The following is a 21,428-nucleotide window of genomic DNA, read 5'->3' on the forward strand; positions in this document are numbered from 1 at the left end:
TGATTACAGTAAGTATTCACCCCATTCAAGTCAGTATTTAGTAGATGCACCTTTGGTAGCAATTACAGCCTTGAGTCTGTGTGGATATGTCTCGATCAGCTTTGCACATCTGGACACTGCACTATTTCCCAATTCTTCTTTAAGACATTGCTCAAGCTCTGTCAGATTGCATGGGGATGGTGGGTGAACAGCCCTTTGAGTCCAGCCACAAATTCTACTTTGGATTGACATCTGGACTCTGACTAGACCACTCCAGGACATTATCTTTATTGTTTTAAAGCCATTCCTGTGCAGCTTTGGCTTTATGCTTAGGTTCATTGTCTTGCTGGAAAATCTCCGAAGTCACAGTTCTCTTGCAGACTGCATTAGGTTTTCTCCAGGATTCCCCCATATTTCACTGCATTCATTTTACCCTACACCTTCACAAGCCTTCCAGGGCCTGAAGTATCCCCATAGCATGATGCAGCCACCACCATGCTTCACAGTAAGGATGGCGTGTTTTTGACAATGTGCAGTGCTTGCCTTACACCAAAGCTAGCATTTTAGTTTCATGGCCAAAAAGTTCAATTTTGGTTTCATCAAACCACAGAACCTTCTTCCAGCTGACTTCAGAGTCTCCCACATGCCTTCTGGCAAACTTTAGCTGAGATTTCATTTGAGTATTTTTTTTCCCCCAACAGTGGCTTTCTCTTTGCCACTCTCCCATAAAGTTGCGACTGGTGAAATGCACAGTCTCTTCCATCTCAGAAGCTTACAACTCCTCCAGAATTGTCATAAGTCTCTTGGTGGCCTCCCTCACTAGTCCCCTTCTCGTGCAGTCACTCAGTTTCTGAGGATGGCTTGCTCTCAGCAGATTTACAGCTGTGCCATATTCTTTCAACTTCTTGATGACTGACTTAGCTGCACTCCGAGGGATAGTCAGTGACTTGGAAATTTTCTTGTATCCATCTCCTGACTTGTGCTTTTCTCCAACCTTTGTGGAGTTGCTTGGGAGTGTTCTTTTGCCTTCATGGTATAGTTTTTGCCAGGATACTGACTCACCAGCAGTTGGACCTGCCCAATACAGGTATATTTTCACTGCAATCAATTGAAACAACTTGACTGCACACAGAACTCCATTTATAAGAACATAAGAAAGTGGAGCAGGAGTAGGTCATCTGGCCTGTCGAGCCTGCTCTGCCATTCAGTGAGATCATGGCTGATCTGGCTGTGGATTCATCTCCACCTACCTGTCTTTTCCCCATAACCCTTAATTCCCCTACTATGCAAAAATCTATCCAACCTTGTCTTAAGTATATTTACTGAGGTAGCCTCCACTGCTTCATTGGGCAGAGAATTCCACAGATTCACCACTCTCTGGGAAAAGCAGTTCCTCCTCATCTCTGTCCTAACTCTACCCTCCCAAATCTTGACGGTATGTCCCTTAGTTCTCGTCACACTTACCAGTGGAAATAATTTTCCTGCCTCTATCTTATTTATCCCTTTCATAATTTTATATGTTTCTATAAGATCTTGTCTCATTCTTCTGAATTCCAGTGAGTACAGTCCCAAGCGACTCAATCTCTCCACATTCCCCTCATCTCTGGAATCAACCTGGTGAACCTCCTCTGCACTGCCTCCAAAGCCAGTATATCGTTCCTCAAGTAAGGAGAACAGATCTGCATGCAGTACTCCAGATGTGACCTCACCAGTACCCTGTACAGTTGCAGCATAACCTCCCTGCTCCTAAATTCAATCCCTCTAGCAATGAAGGTCAATATTTCATGAGCCTTCTTGAGAGCCTACTGCACCTGCAAACCAACCTTTTGTGGCTCATGCACAAGTACTCCCAAGTCCCTCTGGACAGCAGCATGCTGCAATTTTTTTTTACTATTTAAATAACATATCTGCTCTTTCATTTTTCCTTCTAAAGTGGATGACCTCGCATTTGCAATAAATTATTTGACTTCTAGAACCAAATGGCTACACCAGTAATGATTTGGTGTGTCATACTAAATGGTGTGAATACTAATGCAATCAATAATTTTGTGTTTGGTATTTGAAATTAATTCGGGTCACTTTGTAGAGATCTGTTTTCTCTTTGACATGGAAGAGTCTTTTTCTGTGACCATTGTCAAAAAAGCCGAAGTAAATCCACTGTGATTCAATGTTATGAAACAACAAAATATGAAAACACACACACACATCCGCCCCCCCCCCCCCCATACAGGTAAATTTTAAAATGCTCCATTCAGGCCTAAAGATTTAATTGCCATGGACGATTTCTTGTTCTTGTGGAATAACGACTTTCCTGACCGGAGTGGGGGGAGCGGGGTGCCACTGCTTGGCAGGTGAGACCTGTGGCTATGAAAACAATCTCAGGATCTGGGCCCTCTGATGGTTGTAGGAGTTGACTTCAAGACAGCAGGAAGTGATTCTGATAGCTCTGGACACCTTTTCTCTCCTTCTCTTGACTTTTCTCTTTGGATCTACTTCAATCCTTGATTCTCTCCCAGTCCTGACAGCAGCGATACTTCATTAAGAATCTGAAGAGATTTGGTATATCAACAAATACCCAAACACTTCTATAGATTTACCGTGGAGAGTATACATCACTGTCTGGTATGGGGTTGGGGGGGGGGGGGGAGCGGGTGGCCTTCTGCACAGGACCAAAAGAAGCTGCAGAGGGTTGGGTACCAGGCTACAAAGTACACGAGACATCTTCAAGGAGCGGTGTCTCAGAAAGGCAGTGCCCATAATTAAGGACCTCCAGCACCCAGGACATGCCCTTTTCACACTGTTACCATCAGGTAGGAGGTACAGAAGCCTGAAGGCACACACTCAGCGATTCAGGTACAGCTTCTTCCCCTCTGCCATCCGATTCCTAAATGAACATTGAACCCTTGGACGCTGCCTCGCTTTTTTGATAATTTGTTTTTTGCACAATTTTTAATCTATTTAATATAAGTATACTGTAATTTGTTTATTATTATTGCCTTCTATATTATGTATTGCATTGAACTGCTGCTGCTATGTTAACAAATTTCACAACACATGCTGACGATAATAAACCTTTCCTGGTCGATCTTGGTCTCGCTTATGGTCCCGATGCCACTACATTCTCATCCCCCTCACGTTCTCTGTCTTTTCAACTTTTTGTCTTTGTTTTCCTCACCTTCCTTTTTTTTCATCTGCTTTCTTGTATCTGTTAAATTTGCTAATTTTGAGAAATTAGATCTGCATTATTCTTTTCCATTTCCATAGCCCTTATTTCATCAACAGCATTCAGATCTGTGCTCTTTTTGAAACTACAACTTGACTTCTTAGCTTTTTCTCTTCCCCGTGCAGTCTGTTTTTGTCCTTGATATGCAAAGACATGCTCTTTGTATACATCCCTTCTGTTGCATTTTCTGCAAATCTCATCTTCAAATCTGAATTGGTCTGGTGCATGTGAGCCGCTGCCACAATGGTAACACAATTTATGAGGGTAACTACACTCATCTATTGCGATGTTCCCACAACCAGTAATTTCACTTTAAGGACTCATCTTGTTATTTCATGCTCTTGTTATTTATTGCTACTTATTTATATTTGCATATTTTGTTGCCCTCTATGCGCTTGCTCTTTCATTGATCCTATTTACAGTTCTACAGATTTGCTCAGTACACCCTTGGAAAAAGAATCTCAGGGTTGTATGTGGTGACATGTATGTACTCCGATAATAAATTTTACTTTGAACTTTAAAGTTAGGAGCCTTTTTGAATGCTTTCTCATAAGATTCCACAAACTGTCATTACATCATTAAGCCCATTACAAAACTGACCATGCTCAAACAATTTCTTCAATTCAGGCACGTATGCTGAAATGGACTCCCCTTCCTTTTGATTCCACTTCTGCAATCAACAATAGTTTCAGCTCTAAATATTCCTGTTTTACTTTCATGATATCAGCAAAGCTCATTTTGGCTGGTTTGGTTAGAGCAAACTGTATTTCTGTAAATCCAATGCATCTGGCAAAATTGGCACTTGCTTCTCATTGGCAATTTCATTTGTTTTAAAGTTATCTCTTGTGCAAAGAGTTTATTGCCGTGATGTAGCCAGTCATTTTTGCTTGCTTTTTATCATCATTTGGTACTCACTGTTTATGAACCCGTGATTTGTCTGTTTTCTGCCCTTTTAAAAAAATACTTTGAACGACTTACTCTCCTTGTGAGGAATAAAAACTTGCTGAGCTGCTTTTATTTTACTTGACCACTTCACACTGCTCTAGGTAATCATATGTTTAAAACTTCTTTGTTGCCACTGTTGTGTTGTAACTCCAAAACATTAAATTAATTGAAAGCAAAAACGGAGCTGGGAATAACTAAACAACAGGAATTCTGCAGATGCTGGAAATTCAAGCAACACACATCAAAGTTGCTGGTGAACGCAGCAGGCCAGGCAGCATCTCTAGGAAGAGGTACAGTCGACGTGTCAGGACGAAGGGTCTCGGCCTGAAACGTCGACTGTACCTCTTCCTAGAAATGCTGCCTGGCCTGCTGCGTTCACCAGCAACTTTGATATGTGTTCCGGGAGTAACTATCTCAGTTTCGTTTCTACTTTAAGTGAGGCACGTGCATGACATGCTGTCATATGCCATTTACGCACTTTTACATATAACCTGTAATGAATTATTTTAACTAAGAATGTTTAATCAACTTGTTTACAATATTACTGAATTATTAAATACACAATGCTAATAACGAGACAGCAAGTCTGATGAAATTGAATGGGAGACCATTCTTCACCAGCTCTCCTCTACATCCCCGAACATGCCACTGAGCAACACTGTCTCACACAAGGTAAAAACATGGGGCAAAGTCTGTGACACCGAGTGCTGAAAATAATCCGACGTAGCTTTAGTGGCTGCTCGGATATGTTTGCTCTTAGTTGAGCAACGCCACTGAGCTGACCTTGGTTTTGTCTACAGAATTAAATGCACACAATGTAAGGATTTTAATTCTGAATATCCAGTACACAGAAATGTACATTTGATATGTTTTGTACTTCGGAAGAATACTGCTAGCTTTTGATAATTGGACTTGTACTGGATTTGAATCGCTATATTTATTTTGCAATTAAATACTTCAGTGTTCAAGGTGTAAATCAATTTAAATATTTGTTCATGCTTAATCCCGACATATTTTTCTTTTCATATTTCTTAATAACCATTTTGTTAAGTTGATCAGAAGGATTTCTGGCATGCAGTGATTTTATTGCCAGTGTCAAATCCAAAGGATCTGTCACATGATATCCTAGATGAGAAGAGGCCAACATCAGTTCAGCAGAATCCATATGGATTTGGTGAGTGGCATTGTGGCAACTGACAAAGGGTGGATGGTTGTGAAAATTTTAAATTGGCATTCACAATAAGGATGATTCTCTACAGAAGTATTCAAATATTTTAGGATTCTTCTCCTGTCAAATAAAACTAATGGCCTCTTAAACAAAAATTGTCCAGAAGTTAAATGGAATAAAACTTACAATTTAAAATTTAATGTTGAGGAGAAGAAAAGCAATGTATGAACTATTTCACACAAGTTTAAATGGTGTAGGGGAAAGTTTAAACTGAAATTAAAACAAACGCTCAGTCGTCACCAACAGAAACTACTGATCTTGTGATATAAAATTGCTCACAGACACGGCTTCATAGAATGGACCCAATCAATTGACTTCATTCAATTTTATTCAAGTACATTGTGCATGGATCGAGATTAAAATAGTTTCTATAATCATGTTTTGAACGCATTACTTACAACTGTTACAAACAGTCCTCCAGTCTCATTGGAATATTCCATCTCAGGTACTACCAAATACTTCTGTCACTGTTAAAAAGCTTAAGCATAATCTAAAATGTTCCTTTCAGGCCACTTTAAAGCTCTATCAAACTGCTGCAACCAATCAAGGTGAAAAGATTGAACATGCTACAGAGAGTTTAGATACAACCTGTTTGATCTAATAGTCAAAGGAATATATGGGTCGGTACAACATCGAGGGCTGAAGGACCTGTACTGTGCTTAGTATTCTGGTGTCAAAGAATATAGGTAGCAGTCTGTTAAGAATTCTTGTCTCAGACACGTAAATGAGTCTGCACACCTCGATAAAAATGAATAGAAATACACAACTGCTGCCAAGTTCTCAAGTGTGTTCATAGTTTAATCCACAAGTCATTGCAGTAAACATTATGACTGACTGTGAGTGGTTACAAACCAGCAAGGAATGGGAATCTCCTTATTTGGCAATACAAGAGGCCTCTTGATCAGAATTTATTCGCAAAATATTCAAAAGCAGAGTTCTCAAAAGATCCTATTCCACAACTATCTAGATGAAGCTTAATATTTTTTTTAATGTGTATTACCCAAGTTGGAATACTCAAATGAGAGTAGCCTACTGCTGGTAACAATTTATTTAAGTAACAAGTGCAACATGTGACATGACTGCCTGCACAAACTATTTTAATCCCGCTCCATCCACAATATACTCAAAATTAAATTGAATGAAAGCAATTGTTTGAGTCCATTCCATGAAGCTGATTCTGTGAGCAATTTTATGCCAACAAGATCAGTAGTTTGTCAGTGATGATTGAGTGCTAGTTTTAATTTCAAGGTTCATATTTTGAGGAAAATTTCCATACTATAACTCAATTCCGTTTCTGGTTATTACTTTAATCATGTAATGAAGTAAAATCTTTATGATGAAACACCAAAGACAAGAAACTTCTTCAATCGAATAATCTGATATTTTCAATGATGAAAGGGTCAATTACCAAGTATTTTGTTTCAAAAGCTTTCAGTGTCAGTTTTCAAAAATCTAATTCAGAATCTGAAACTGAAGGCTTTTACCAGCAAGCTCAGTGGGCTGTATGTTTATCTTTCGCAGCAGCATTCTCCCACCCCTCCCACACCTAAATTTTGTGCCCTCTTCTTAAATTTTGTTCTAACTAGAAAATAAGGCAAAGGATTGTTACAAACTTCTCCTGAAAGGTTTGTAAATCGCATACATCAGTAAAATACAAACCTCATTTCCAGAAAAGTTGGGATATTTTCCAAAATGCAATAAAAACAAAAATCTGTGATATGTTAATTCACATGAACCTTTATTTAACTGACAAAAGTACAAAGAAAAGTTTTTCAATAGTTTTACTGACCAACTTAATTGTATTTTGTAAACATACACAAATTTAGAATTTGATGGCTGCAACACACTCAACAAAAGTTGGGACAGAGGCATGTTTACCATTGTGTCACATCACCTTTCCTTTAAATAACACTTTTTAATCGTCTTGGACCTGAGGATACTAATTGTAGCAGATTTGAAATTGGAAATTTTGTCCACTCTTGCTTGATACAAGACTTCAGCTGCTTAACAGTCTGTGGTCTCCGTTGTCTGATTCTCCTCTTCATGATGCGCCATACATTTTCAATAGGAGATAGATCTGGACTGGCAGCAGGCCAGTCAAGCACACGCACTCTGTGTCTACAAAGCCACGCTGTTGTAGCCTGTGCAGAATGTGGTCTGGCATTGTCCTGCTGAAATAAGCATGGACGTCCCGGGAAGAGACATCGCCTTGATAGAAAGATATGTCTCTCTAAAATCCTAATATACGCCTCAGAGTCAATAGTACCTTCACATACATGCAACTCACCAATGCCGTGGGCACTGATGCACCCCCATATCATCACAGAAGCTGGCTTTTGCACCTTTCACTGATAACAATCTGGATGGTCGTTTTCATCTTTGGCACGGAGAACTCGATGCCCGTTTTTCCCAAAAACTAGCTGAAATGTGGACTCATCTGACCACAGCACACAGTTCCACAGTCTTTCGGTCCATCTGAGATGAGCTCAGGCCCAGAGAACTCACCGGCGTTTCTGCATAGAGTTGATGTATGGCTTCCTCCTTGCGTAATACAGTTTCAAGTTGCATTTCTGGATGCAGCGACGGACTGTGTTGAGTGACGATAGTTTTCCAAAGTACTCCCGAGCCCAGGTGGCTATAATTGTCACAGTAGCATGACGGTTTCTTAGGCAGTGCCGCCTGAGGGCTCGGAGATCACGCGCATTCAACAGTGGTTTCCGACCTTGCCCTTTAGGCACTGAGATGTCTCTGAATTCTCTGAATTTTTTCACAATATTATGTACTGTAGATGTTGAAAGACCTAAATTCTCTGCAATCTTGCGTTGAGAAATGTTCCTTTTGAACTGACTAACAATTCTCTGACGAATTTTGGCACAAAGGGGTGAGCCACGACCCATCCTTGCTTGCAAAGACTGAGCCTTTGATGGACACTACTTTTATACCCAGTCATGATACCTCACCTGCTACCAATTAGCCTGCTTAATGTGGAATCTTCCAAACCGGTGTTACTTGAATATTCTGTGCACTTTTCAATCTTATTTTAACTCTGTCCCAACTTTTGTTGAGTGTGTTGCAGCCATCAAATTCTAAATTTGTGTATGTTTACAAAATACAATTAAGTTGGTCAGTAAAACTATTGCAAATCTTTTCTTTGTACTTTTGTCAGTTAAATAAAGGTTCACGTGAATTAACGTATGTTTTTATTGCATTTTGGAAAATATCCCAACTTCTCTGGAAATGGGGTTTGTACATTAAAAACACATTTGTTTAAAATGAATTTATATTCCTAAGAGATAAGACAATTTAAGCAATCAATGCTTTAATCAGATTAATAGTTTGATTTAAAAAAAGGCGTTTAGTAAATTCTCTTTTAAAAAATTTTTAAATTGTAAATGAGACAAGAGAATGACTTCCTGTACAGTATGTATTAAAATAATTTGATTGGAAAATAATCACTATTGCTTGGAGCCAAAAGTTTAAAACACTGATTCATTACTACTATCAGAATCTACAGTCAAGGTTAGTCATGCCAGTTAAACCTCTCATCTTTAGTAGCAATCTGGAAGGCATGTCCCAAGTGTCATTGCTATATCTGGAAACAAGAGACAAAGAGTTCTTAAGACAGTGAGAAATACAGTGTCCTTGTACCACTCTACAACTTCATAACACAAGTGGGAGGGGTGCTCAAATACAAATACCTGAAAGCAGCACAGCTTCCCCACTTTTCTTCCGCAGGCAAGGTGTATGGCAAAAAAATGGAAAATCCTGAATTGCAAGTTTCAAAGCCTTGCATAGAATTTCCAAGGCATTTTTTTTTTGCTACTTCCTTCAATACTGACCAGTGAATTACATTATAGGAGAAAACAGTTCACCGAGAGCTGAAAACAGTACAAAATCAACCCTTTCTGAAGCAGCTAAATACAAGCATTATACAGAATCTCGAGTTGTCTTGTACAGTTCAAAAACAGTTAGTGAACAGTATACTGTAACAAAATCAACACTTCTAAAATCAAGCAAACACTCGAAACAAAAGTAAAACACAGACATCTTACATTTTGTCACATTTTAGTGCCATTGGGTAAAAATAATTCTCCCAGTGGCACCATAAGTTTCCTCCGGGTGCTTTGGTTTCCTCCCACATCCCAAAATTGTGCAAGTTGGTAACTTAGCAGACAACTACAAATTGCCTCAGTAGAATCTGGGATGTGTTGACAGGACTGCAAGTAGAATACAATAAACTAAATTCAAATTAGTATAAAAGTGGGTGCCCGATAGTCCACACGGACTCAGTAAGTTATAGGACATTTTTCTGTGCAGCATTTCTCTATCCTGCATAATTTTCAATTGATGTGTATATGCCAATTAAATTCATCCACAAAGGATGTGTACTGTTTTAACTTTAAAAATAACTCCTTTTACTGAAAAAGAATATCGTGCTTTCTCAGTGTATATGACGAATAAGCTCTTCACTGGCTTCCAGCCAGGTACAGGTATCAATTTTAAACGACGTTTCGATGACAAACTCTGCCATCTTTGTCAGGGATGACCCCTGGGTATGTCTAGTCAGTGGCAAATATACCCCATCGTCTGTTCCTCCTGATTGGTTAGTCCTCATCCAATCAGGTTTCCACTGTCCACTTTGCAACTTATGCAGGTCAAAGATGACCTGGGACTCAGGACAGCTGGCGTTTACAGGATTCCATGTGAATGCAAAGCAGCAAATATCGGCCAGACGGGGTGCACGGTGGAAAACCGCATCAAGGACCACAGGAGGTGTATCCGGAGAAATCGGTGCTAGTAGAACAGTACATTCGCAATGTCCATAGTATTGACTTCGACGGCACACAGCTACTGTGCCACACCAATGGGTTTTGGACTGCCAGGTAAAGGAAGCCATTGGAATAAAACTAGAGAAAAAGAATTTTAATAAAGCCAAAGGTCCCCCTCCAAGAAAGAACTTGAATTTGGTTGTAAACAAGGTGGGATACCGGAAATCTGGATGGGGGAGGACTAACCAATCAAGAGGAACAGACTATGGGGTAAATATACCACCAGACTAGACATACCTAGGCATCACCCTGGATGAAGATTGCAGAGTTTATCATCAAAACATCAGTTAAAAGCAATACCTGTACCCACCTGGAAACCCAAGAAGAGTTTATTTTACTGCTCATCATCAAAATACACTTGGTCAAAGTACACAATGGACCATGAACAGAAAACATTATCCTGCTTTGCTTTGAATGGGAAAATAAAAAGTGTTTGTAGATATTGGCACCATTAGTACGGGACTTTTACATTCTAACCCTTGGCACCCCAAAGTTGCAAACAGTCTGTTATTTTAACCCATTTTACAAAGTATCAATCACCAAGTCTCCAACTAAGGAGTGTGAAAATCAGAGCATGGCACAAATGAACCACTTTCATATTGGTTGAATAAAATATAAAATTAAATGCATTCTCATACAAAATCAAATACAGTGGATTCCAGTTAATTGGGCCAACGGTTAACAAGGGCAGCCACCATTTGGGGCGACTCTCAAAGAACAAAAACTAATCAAGAAAATAGCTGGGATTCCCCTTAATTATTTGGAACACCATGTCACTTAATTGAGATAGGAAACTGTTTGTTAATAGCTTCTAACTAGCAGCAGTCACGTGCACCTGAGGCCATTAGACACTGCACCATACTCAGTGCAAACTGTTTTTAAATAGAGACAGTTGCACGTGTTTATGTTCAAAAAGCAGTGATTATTGTCACTGATACCTGGTGAGAAATAAGCACTAAGACAACTTAAAACTGTTTCTTTCTCCGCAGTTCCAAGCAGTGAGGCTTGAAGATGCTAGAAATGCCTGTAAGTGTAGAAACGTTTTCACTACTTCAAGTTAGGAATGACAAAGGATTTGAAAGTATCAACAAATAGTGGCTTCCCTTATCAACAAAGAAAAAAAAATGAAGATCTGGAGGATGGAATTGTCAAAAGCATTGTACGAAGGCAGTCCATTACCTGCACGAGCTGTCTGTACTAATTTTGTTCACTTACAGTCAAAAGAACATGGCAGTGTGCACCGGATGAATTCCTCCATTGATAATTTTAGGAACTGATACAATTTCATCGTACTGTAGTAGTATAGGTAGTGCTCTAATTTGTTCTATGTCTCACTTCAATAGATAATTTGTGATAGTTAAATAGTAGTTTGTCTTTTGTTTAATACTTTAACTATTTCTACGAATCTTCGGCTGATTGGGGCAGTCATGTAATTGGCCCATAAAACACTGGTCTTAATGTGTCCCAATTAATCAAAATCCACTGTATATAGAAATGGAATTCAATTTCTGATTGCAAGTCTATTGTCAACAAAATTAGTTTATGGACTTGTGGATCAACACATTTTTCAATGTAAATGTAATCTTTGGTGCCAAAGTGAGATAAAGAATTCTGAACATGTAATGAAAACTTTGCAAGTCAAATTATACAATTTAACATTATTTCTAGATCTCAACCTGTCAAAATAATCTCATTAGCAAGAAAAAAAAAATCCTTGCAATAGTTGAGAATATAAGAATTTAGACTCAGTATTACCACATTTGCAAATTCTAAAGATCAAATTACAGCATATGGAATATTCTATGATTCTGTGTGAACAAGTGCTCTGTTAGAAAAATTAAAATATTTGATTCACGAAGCACTTCATCAGGGTATATATCTTGTGATATTGAAACTCGAAATATATAAAGCATATATCCAAAAATACACAGAGCACATATAGTCAGCAAGACAAAGAAGAGTAAGCCCACTTAATGAACCATTTAGACAAGTAGTGAAGTTCCTCCTTTCCTAAGGGTTTAAATGAACCAACACTGAGCAAGTATTTCTGAAGCTGAGAAAGTATTTGGTGAATGGATGCAGTAACATAGTCTCAAACTCAAGAATTTACATTGTTCATACTAACCTTGTAATTAAAAAGCACATGATGAAAACGTGTTCATTACTTGAGCTGTTTTTTTTAAATGGAGGTGGTTACAAAATATTAATATTAAAAAGAGTTTACTTATAAATGAATAGAAGGTGTCGTGCTATGGTTTAATTTATTAGCCCAGTAGCAATTCCTTGTTCATATGACATGAAAAAATTTTGCAAATTTAAGAAGGAATAACGTGTTGCTTTGTAGTTGCAATAGAAAAAATTGAATCAAATTAATAAAATCATGACCACTCTGGGAATCACTGGAGTCCAGTACTTCAGATTTTCTGATTGCTTTGGAAAATGAATTCTATACTGGTATTAAATTGTATTAAAAAAATTATGGCAAACTTGTGCTCATAACCAGAAGCAGCAAAATTAACCATTACTTATAACCCAAACATCAATTTTTCAATTTTAAATATACGAACTTCACATCATCTCCACCACAAAATGTTCTTTCACAAAAATACAGAATTCTACTATGCTACTGACAATGAGTAAAGTGCACATTTCAAAAATGAAGTTTACAAAAGACCTACCCACACAAGCGTTGAGAAAGAGCCAGTCTGATCTTTTCATTCTGTTCTTTATTTGCTTGAGTCTTTTAAAATCTACTTCCAAATCTCCTTTACTGCAAACAGCTCCAGGTGCTAGCTCAATCCTTTGGAAGTCCATTTTCATCTCAGTTTCAAGTTTCGGTACAGGAGGAGACCTCCTTTGGCTATTACCACTGCTGCCACTGCTCCTCCATCGAGCCCTGTCCTGCTCATTTATTAGTGACGAAGCCTCCTCTGCTTCTGCAAATTCAATTGCTTCCAAATTGTTAGGTCTAGGATAGTCACAGACTGCACACTTCCGAGACTTGGGGCAGTTCTCATATGTGCAAGCTGCACAAATCCAATGCTGTGCTTTTGTATTTAGTCTGTTTCTGTCATTGTATTCTTCACAAGGGTCCTGAGAAGCCTGAACTGGTCTTGAAATACAACCAGATGATTGAGGGGAGTCCGCAGGACTTCTGGTCCGACGCTGAGACAAACACTGAGTGCATCTAATTGCTCTTGGCCAATTCAAGTAAGTACACATGTGGCATGACCACTTGCTTGCACTCTCTGAACTGTATGATTTAATTCTTGGTCTAGCACTAGAGTCTGGACAAATCAGAGGGCTGCTGCTACTCTCTATACCTGTGGTATCCCAATCTTGATTCAGATCACTTGAGCTGCCTCTGATTGAATCTTCAGTTATTATAGTGCTATTGGGTCTCGGTGCACGACACATGGTGCATTTGATTGCAGATGGCCAGTTTTCGTACGTGCAGTATTCGCAGGCCCACTTTATTCCATATTCAGTCATCGTTGCTTACACCTCACATCAGTTGCCTTTGCAAGACTGGAGGCTGCAAAATTTAAAATTAACCATCATTAAGACAGACACCTTCCCCAACCATCCCATTGAGCAAACACTATTACACAGGATTTCTAAAATGAATTGCAAGATGAGAAACATAACAATTGTTCAACGAAACTTTACAGTTAACATGTGTTCAGATCACAATTCCCACTCCCCTTCTACCCTCATGCTAGATTGTAAAATCTACAAAATAGTTATTTATAAATTATTATTTTAATGAAATAAATGATTCCCTGTTGCAAATAATGCAGGCCTATACAAGGAGGGAACTAACTCATTATTTCTACAGTTTGGACATGAATATTTGGATAGAACTTTAGTACATCAAAGTATTGTCCACTGGCAATACTTATTGCATCGTTAAAAATATTATTTTTTGGCAACTCAAAAAAATGCAAGAGGAACGCAGGTCATGCAGCATCTTGGTAATAGATACGGTCAATGTTTTGGGCTGAGACCCTTCTCCAGGACAGGTCTCACTGCTACAGTTTTCCCACAACTCTCAACCATCTAAACATTACTAATTCATTACACCAAAACCACAGAACAAATCTTAATTATTACAAAATTAGAAATTATACCTGACATTCATACAGTTGGCTACTTTTGACCATTTAAAAAAAATGTACTTATGCAAACTAGTTTTCAAATACAGACATGCTACATCATTCCAAGTAGAAAATGGTACAAGGCAGGTGGGCTCAGAATTCAGCTGCTCAGTAACGAACTGTAAAAATTCAACATAAACAATCTGCTGATAGTAATTAAGAAATTGAAGTATATAAGAGCAGAATATTTGCAAGATGTAGTTCACACTCAAAATGCTCATGTTCCAAAAAAAAGTTGAAGACCAACTTTAAACACAAGAGAAGCTTCAGTTGCTGGAAATCTAACACACACACACAGAAAGTACTGGAGGTAATCAGTCAGGTACAAATTAACTTTTCTGAATCTGCAGAAGGTATCAAAATTTTTGATAGATTTCTACAAAAATAATCTGTCCTAAGCTTGACCAAGATGCAAGCTTACTGGAATTATTCCTTTTACCAGAAAGGAAAAGTGATGCTAGACATTTGGATTTCTATAAGTAAATGTCTATATAAATTAGCAACTTGAAAGACAATTAGTAGACAATACAATGTGAAAGACAAAACTGAACAGTGTGGATTCCTCAAACACTGATAACAAGTTAAGTGACTATTGTTTCTGAAAACAGCCTGGCCTTTTTCAACAAGAGCTCTATGTGCTAAAACAAACTGCATATTATGTGATTAAATACATTTAATTAGTAGAAATACTACTAAATCAAAACATTGAAGGAATATATCAAAAGTTTTACACTAATTACATTGCCCAATTTTAATATAGCAATGAGTATGACAATAATAGATTTAAATACAAACCAAGCAATTCCAAATTTAGAGTTGCATATCATAACACTCGCTGTGCATTAATTTAACTGCAACACTGGATTCGGGAGCAGATTAAGGGCTAGCACAGCAAGTAGAATGATTTATTGTAATATAATGTAACAAACGTTATAAATAAACACTGTAGACGTATATACTATTCCAGCATTTCTGAACAATGGCTTCAAACTACAAAAACTATAAACGGTTTCGTAGGTGGTAAAAGCAGCTGAAAAAGACTTGCAATGCAACCCAAAACGTCTACAAATGCGTTTTTTTTTTGTTCATCCTATAGTCTTCAAACACTTGGCAATTCATTCGAGGGATGCAAACCTTAATGAACGTGACATCTGATCTGCAGCAAATGCAATTGGCAAAAGAACAAGTTGAAAAAAGTATGCCAAAATGGGATGCGTTCACTGACGCAGCTCAACTCTTAAAAAACATTCATAAATATGGATATACATGTTGTATCGCATATTTTATGGATAAAGAAAAATGATTAGCAATAACTCATCTAAATACAAATAGCGAAACAGGGACTTGACGATCATAACCGAAATCACACATCAACCACAAACTTTTCAAAACTTGAAAACAAAACCTTGAACACAAAAGTAGAACTAGCTAGAACCTGTCCGCACAACGTGTCCATTTAATTTAGTTGCTCAAAGTGTCGGGCTCCGTCCTTTACTCTCTGAACTGCAACAGCATCAGATTTTAGCAGGTATGACCTCACTCTGCACCTCGCCGAAATCAGTTTCTGTCACATCGCGCAGGGTACTTAAATAGCGCGATTGAGCTCCGGATTTCACTTTTCGCTACTGATTGACCAGCAGTTACCTAATTCCAGTTCTCGGGCATCAGCCTCGCAGGGACTGCACTTCCACGCCGCCGCCGCTGCTGCATACTTAGGTTAGGGTCAGAAGGGGGTTGCACATAACAAACAGACCTTCTCCCCGCGCACTCTCGCTCTCTTTCGTCTCTCCACCGCCGCCTCAGCCGCTGCCGCCGTTCCAGTCGATCCGCTCCCCACACATCCCCCTCCCCAACCCCACTGCCCCCGCCGCCGCTCTTTTCCTTACATGGTGGCTGGGTCAAACAAAAACCCCGCTCACAGCCATCGCTCCATCCGACCGGCGACCTCCGGCTTCCACCTGCTCCCCCCACCCCCCCTAACCTCCTTGTTTTTTTATGACATTTTCTTCCCCTTCGCTCCTCCGTTCAGCTCTAATGGCGACGGCAAAGACAACATAAGACAAAGTTTGCTGGGATATTTAAAACGTCACACCGCACCTCACGCTCGCATGCTTCTCTGATTGGACATTGCTCCTTCCCAGGCGGAAGACCAATCGGAAAAGCCGTCCTTGCTGTTTTGGAATGGACGTCACCCCAAATAACCAGGCTCTGACGACGAGGCGTAAACAAAATGAGAGGTCGGGGAGTACGGACAGTCGATCACGTGATGTTCACTCTCACGAATTTTGATTGGCTTACGATTACATCACACAGTTCGGTCTCGTAGAAAGCATCTCAGCTGATGAAAGTCCGTGCGTACTGATAGTGAGAAAGTTTGTATAACTTTAACCGGGCTGACTCATCATAACGCCTTTTGCCTTGAAGGTTCTTTAAAATCTAACCAGCATCGCACGGAGCAACATTTGAACGGATCCATTCCGATCATATCGGTTTGACTATTGACCCGAAACGGGAATAATGGAAATAATATAACTTGGAAGTATTACAGTAATATGTTTAAATTTCGTTTTATAATTATTTCAATAACGGTATTTACTTTCAGCAGTATTTTTAAAAAAAATCAAGTCTGCAAAGCAAAACAAAAATCTACAGATACTTGCAATCTGAAATATAAAACCATACATATGCTAATATTAAACACGAGATTCTGCAGATGCTGGAAATACAGAGTTCTATACATGTATATGGTTGAATGACAATTAAACTTGAACCTGAACTATAAAATGCTGGAAATACTCCTTGGGTCAGGCAGTATGCATAAGAGAAGTTAACATTTCGAGTCGATGCGTCGGGCGAATCTCGGCTAAAGGGAACGAAGCAAGACTGACTGACGCAAGTGTTGGTGGTAAAGGCTTGTTAATCGCAGCTGATCTGTCTCGAGAAGATATAAACAGAAGTAATTGAATAAGAACAGATGAGGATGAAACACAACGGATGTACAAATGCTACGAGGTTGAAACTCCTAAATAAAATAGTTACCATGTCATCTGAAAAGGCTGCTTATCTGGAAGTGTTGAATTTATTGAGTTCTGAGGGTTGCAATGTGCTATTTCAAAAGATATAATCATATATCAGCGATTCAAGAACAGCTTCTTCCCCTTGCCATCCGATTTCTGAATGAGCATTGAAACCATGGACACCACCTCGCTACTTTTTATTACTGTTTTTGCACTACCTATTTAATTTAACTATTATATAGTTACGGTAATACAGTTTTTAAAAAAATATGTATTGTATTGTACTGCCGCCGCAAAGTTAACAACTTTTCATGACATATGCCGGTGATATTAAACCTGATTCTGATTCTTTCTCGGGCTCATATTGGACCTCGTTTAAATAGTGTAAGAAGCCAAAGGCAAAAGATAAAGATAGAAATTAAATGTGACAGGCGCATGTAAACTGAGGAACCCACTTGCAGCCTAAATAGAGGGTTTTTGAAAAGTAATCACCAAAGCTGGGGTGTAGGGGTGAAGATTGAGCTTAAACCAGAGGTTTACAGAGTGAAAAATTCCTCTCCAGTGGTGAAAGGAGAGGGAAGGGGAAATGTTGACAGTGGTACAAACTATATAGATTGATTTGTTGAATGTGGATTGTGGAGTAAAAGACAAGAAAGGGAAATCTGTGCCTGCTCTGGATGTAAATAGAGAGTGTGAGAGCAGAAGTGTAATAAATAGACAACTGTGTTGTGAGTCCTGCGAACTATGCTGGATGGAGAAACTAGTTAAGTAAAAAGGAATAAATCATGAAATTATTGCTGTGGAATGTTGTCAGAATACACAAAATGGAGCTAAGGAAATGGGGAGAATAGAATGGAAATCTTATCAGAAGTAGGGTGGTAGGAGTCTTTAGGTTTGTAATGGGTATTGATTGTACTCATAACCCTGAGATGGAGATAAAGCAGTTAAGGGAAGAGTGACATATGGACCATTTGAAACCAAGTTCATAGAAAGGAGGCTGGTTCCTGTCATGTACTGTGGTGTCCACAACTCTCTGCAGTTTCTTACAGTCACATGCACACCGGATGCCATACCAAGTTGCTATGCATCCAGACAGAATACTTTTTATGGCTAATTGGTAAAAATTGGTAAGAGTCAATCGAGACTTGCCAAATTTCATTAGCCTCCTGAAGTAGAGGCGTTGGTGAATTTTCTTAGTCATGGCATCGTAGTTGCACTCGGACAGGTGATGTTCAGATCTAGGAACTTGAAGTTCTCAACATCAACAGGAGCACATGCACCGCCTCCCTTTTTTGAAGTCAATAACCCGCTCTTTTGTTGACATTGCCAGAAAGGTTGTTGCCATGACATCATGTCGCTAATCTCTATCTCCTTCTTGTACACTGACTCATCGTTATTTGAGATGCAGCCCATTACATCTACAAACCTGCAGATCAGGGATTCCCAACCTTTTCTGTCATGGACGAATATCATTAAACAATGGATCCGCGGGCTCCAGGTTGGGAACCTCTGCTGTAGATGGAGTTCGAGAAGAATCTGGCTATGCAATCATGAGCGAACAGAGAGTTGGGCCAAAGGACGCAACGTTGTGGAGCACCAGTGTTTAGAGTAATCACGGTGGAGGTGTTGCTGCCTATACTTGCTGATTGCAATCTGTTGGACAGAAAGTCAAGAATCCAGTTGCAAAGGAAGGCATCAACTCCCAAGGTCTGAAGTTTGGTCATGAACTGTAATGAATTAAGTGCGCTTGAATTATATCCCAGAAATACTTAACTGTTTTTGCAAAGCACTTTATGATATCCTAAGGGATGACGTGATCTATACAGATACCAGATGCAGAAGTGAAATGGAAATGGATTAATTGCATTCCTGTACCCGAAGTCATTTATACCTGATGTTCATGTAATTGATATAACCTGTTTCATCAATTTGATACCGAATCAATGGAAATATTAACTCTCATACGTCATACTGATTAGGAGCGTTAAGAATGATTATTTGTAAGTTATCTGCCTGTCATCAGATAGATAACTTATCAACTGATATGCTGAAATTGTAGTCTTTTTCTGTTTATTTACATAAGGCAGATGTTTTAAACCTTCTCAAAAGCCAATAGGCTGGATTCAGCTCACTACCTGGACTAACACCCCTGCATTCTTACCTGTAATATCCTGGTACAGATATGCAGGTCCAGTCATCCTTGTCTCATGATCCTAGAGTCAGGTAGCAAAGCTGCAACTCAGCTTCAGCTAATATACTGTTGAGACGTGCTTTGAGAATACAATTGACAGCCTTTAAAAGAAAATGGACTGAGAATGCTCCCTTCTTCCCACACTATCAAACTCTTTAAGGTTTTATAATAAATTTTAAATCCCTCTGATGTGCAGAGATATTATAAAATTTATTAAAATATGTTATATAATTAAACACTTAAACTATTTTAAACATTAAAACATCAATAAGCAATGAAAAATATTTCAAAATATTATAAGTAAATACTGAACTTACCTTTATCTTCCTAATCTTCAGATCAGTAAATCTCATTCAAACATATGGGGATCTTAATCCTACATCAGGTTTGACAGTTGTAGGATTGCAGAGGCATAATGCCCTGGCAAAGATGCATTAGCATCTGTCACTCCACTTGTAATAGATTTATGGCAGACCTGTGTAGCTCTGGAACTTGCTTATCAATGAATTTCTAAGTGGCATTATTTATATTCAAAGTCACCAGCTACAGCCAGCTTGACCTGGCCCATTACTTAAAGTCAATTCTCCTAATCTTGTCATCCACTCTTTTTATTAATGTTGTAGTCCTTCCTATACCCATGAATTATTGTGATATTTCAAAGTAAGGCCATGTTTAGCCAGCAAATGTTCTCAGGGAAGAGTCAAGGATGGATAGGCATCCAGTACAAGACCACAGATTCCCATAGTTATCTTGACTATACAGCCTCCCACACCACCTCCTATATTGAAAAGTCTTCAAATGGTTGATAGAAACATAGAAACATAGAAAATAAGTGCAGGAGTAGGCCATTCGGCCCTTCGAGCCTGCACCGCCATTTATTATGATCATGGCTGATCATCCAACTCAGAACCCCGCCCCAGCCTTCCCTCCATACCCCCTGACCCCCGTAGCCACAAGGGCCATATCTAACTCCCTCTTAAACATAGCCAATGAACTGGCCTCAACAGTTTCCTGTGGCAGAGAATTCCACAGATTCACCACTCTCTGTGTGAAGAAGTTTTTCCTAATCTCGGTCCTAAAAGGCTTCCCCTCTATCCTCAAACTGTGACCCCTCGTTCTGGACTTCCCCAACATCGGGAACAATCTTCCTGCATCTAGCCTGTCCAATCCCTTTAGGATCTTATACGTTTCAATCAGATCCCCCCTCAATCTTCTAAATTCCAACGAGTACAAGCCCAGTTCATCCAGTCTTTCTTCATATGAAAGTCCTGCCATCCCAGGAATCAATCTGGTGAACCTTCTTTGTACTCCCTCTATGGCAAAGATGTCTTTCCTCAGATTAGGGGACCAAAACTGCACACAATACTCCAGGTGTGATCTCACCAAGGCCTTGTACAACTGCAGTAGTACCTCCCTGCTCCTGTACTCGAATCCTCTCGCTATAACTTCACTTCTAACTCTTTCTAGATCTCTCTATTGCCTTCTCACAGGATATGTAAGCTGCAAACATTCATGACAAACCTACAGACTCCAAGAGCAATCTGAACTTACATAGTTACATCTTGCCTCCTGAAAGGTCTGCCTTTTATTGTACTAGTTCCTTGATCTGTCACATTCGGTCAAAGGATTTGATATTCCACACAAGTGCCTCTGAAATGCCATTCTTATTCCTGAACTGTGGCATCACCTTCACCTTAGCAGACAAAGTGATTTTCCAAAATTCATCTATTTCCCATTCCTCTGCTCTCACCTTCTCTTGGATGGAGCATAAATAGAATTCTCCTGGTCGTCACCTTCAGCCCTACTAGCCTCTGCATTCAACAGATCAATCTTTGGAATTTCTGTTGACTCCAACAAGA

General features: G+C 39.2%; 1 protein-coding gene across 3 annotated transcripts in view; it reads right to left on the reverse strand.

The window, feature by feature from the left end:
* The window catches only part of LOC134359026 (ubiquitin thioesterase ZRANB1), a 67,779-nt gene extending 51,375 nt beyond the window's left edge, over positions 1–16,404 (reverse strand). Inside the window, exons 1-2 of one of the 3 annotated variants that reach the window (XM_063071845.1) lie at positions 16,248–16,404; positions 12,883–13,739 (exon numbers count right to left, since the gene is read on the reverse strand). In XM_063071845.1, coding sequence (XP_062927915.1) covers positions 12,883–13,696 — 814 coding nt within the window. In that variant the 5' untranslated portion in view covers positions 13,697–13,739; positions 16,248–16,404. Of the gene's footprint in view, positions 1–12,882; positions 13,740–16,005; positions 16,220–16,247 lie in introns of those variants that run through there. The other 2 variants (XM_063071846.1, XM_063071844.1) reach the window with 2 other exon arrangements.
* Positions 16,405–21,428: the final 5,024 nt, after the last annotated feature.

The sequence above is a fragment of the Mobula hypostoma genome, chromosome 19 (assembly GCF_963921235.1).
Source record: "Mobula hypostoma chromosome 19, sMobHyp1.1, whole genome shotgun sequence".
Classification (NCBI taxonomy): Eukaryota; Metazoa; Chordata; class Chondrichthyes; order Myliobatiformes; family Myliobatidae; genus Mobula; species Mobula hypostoma.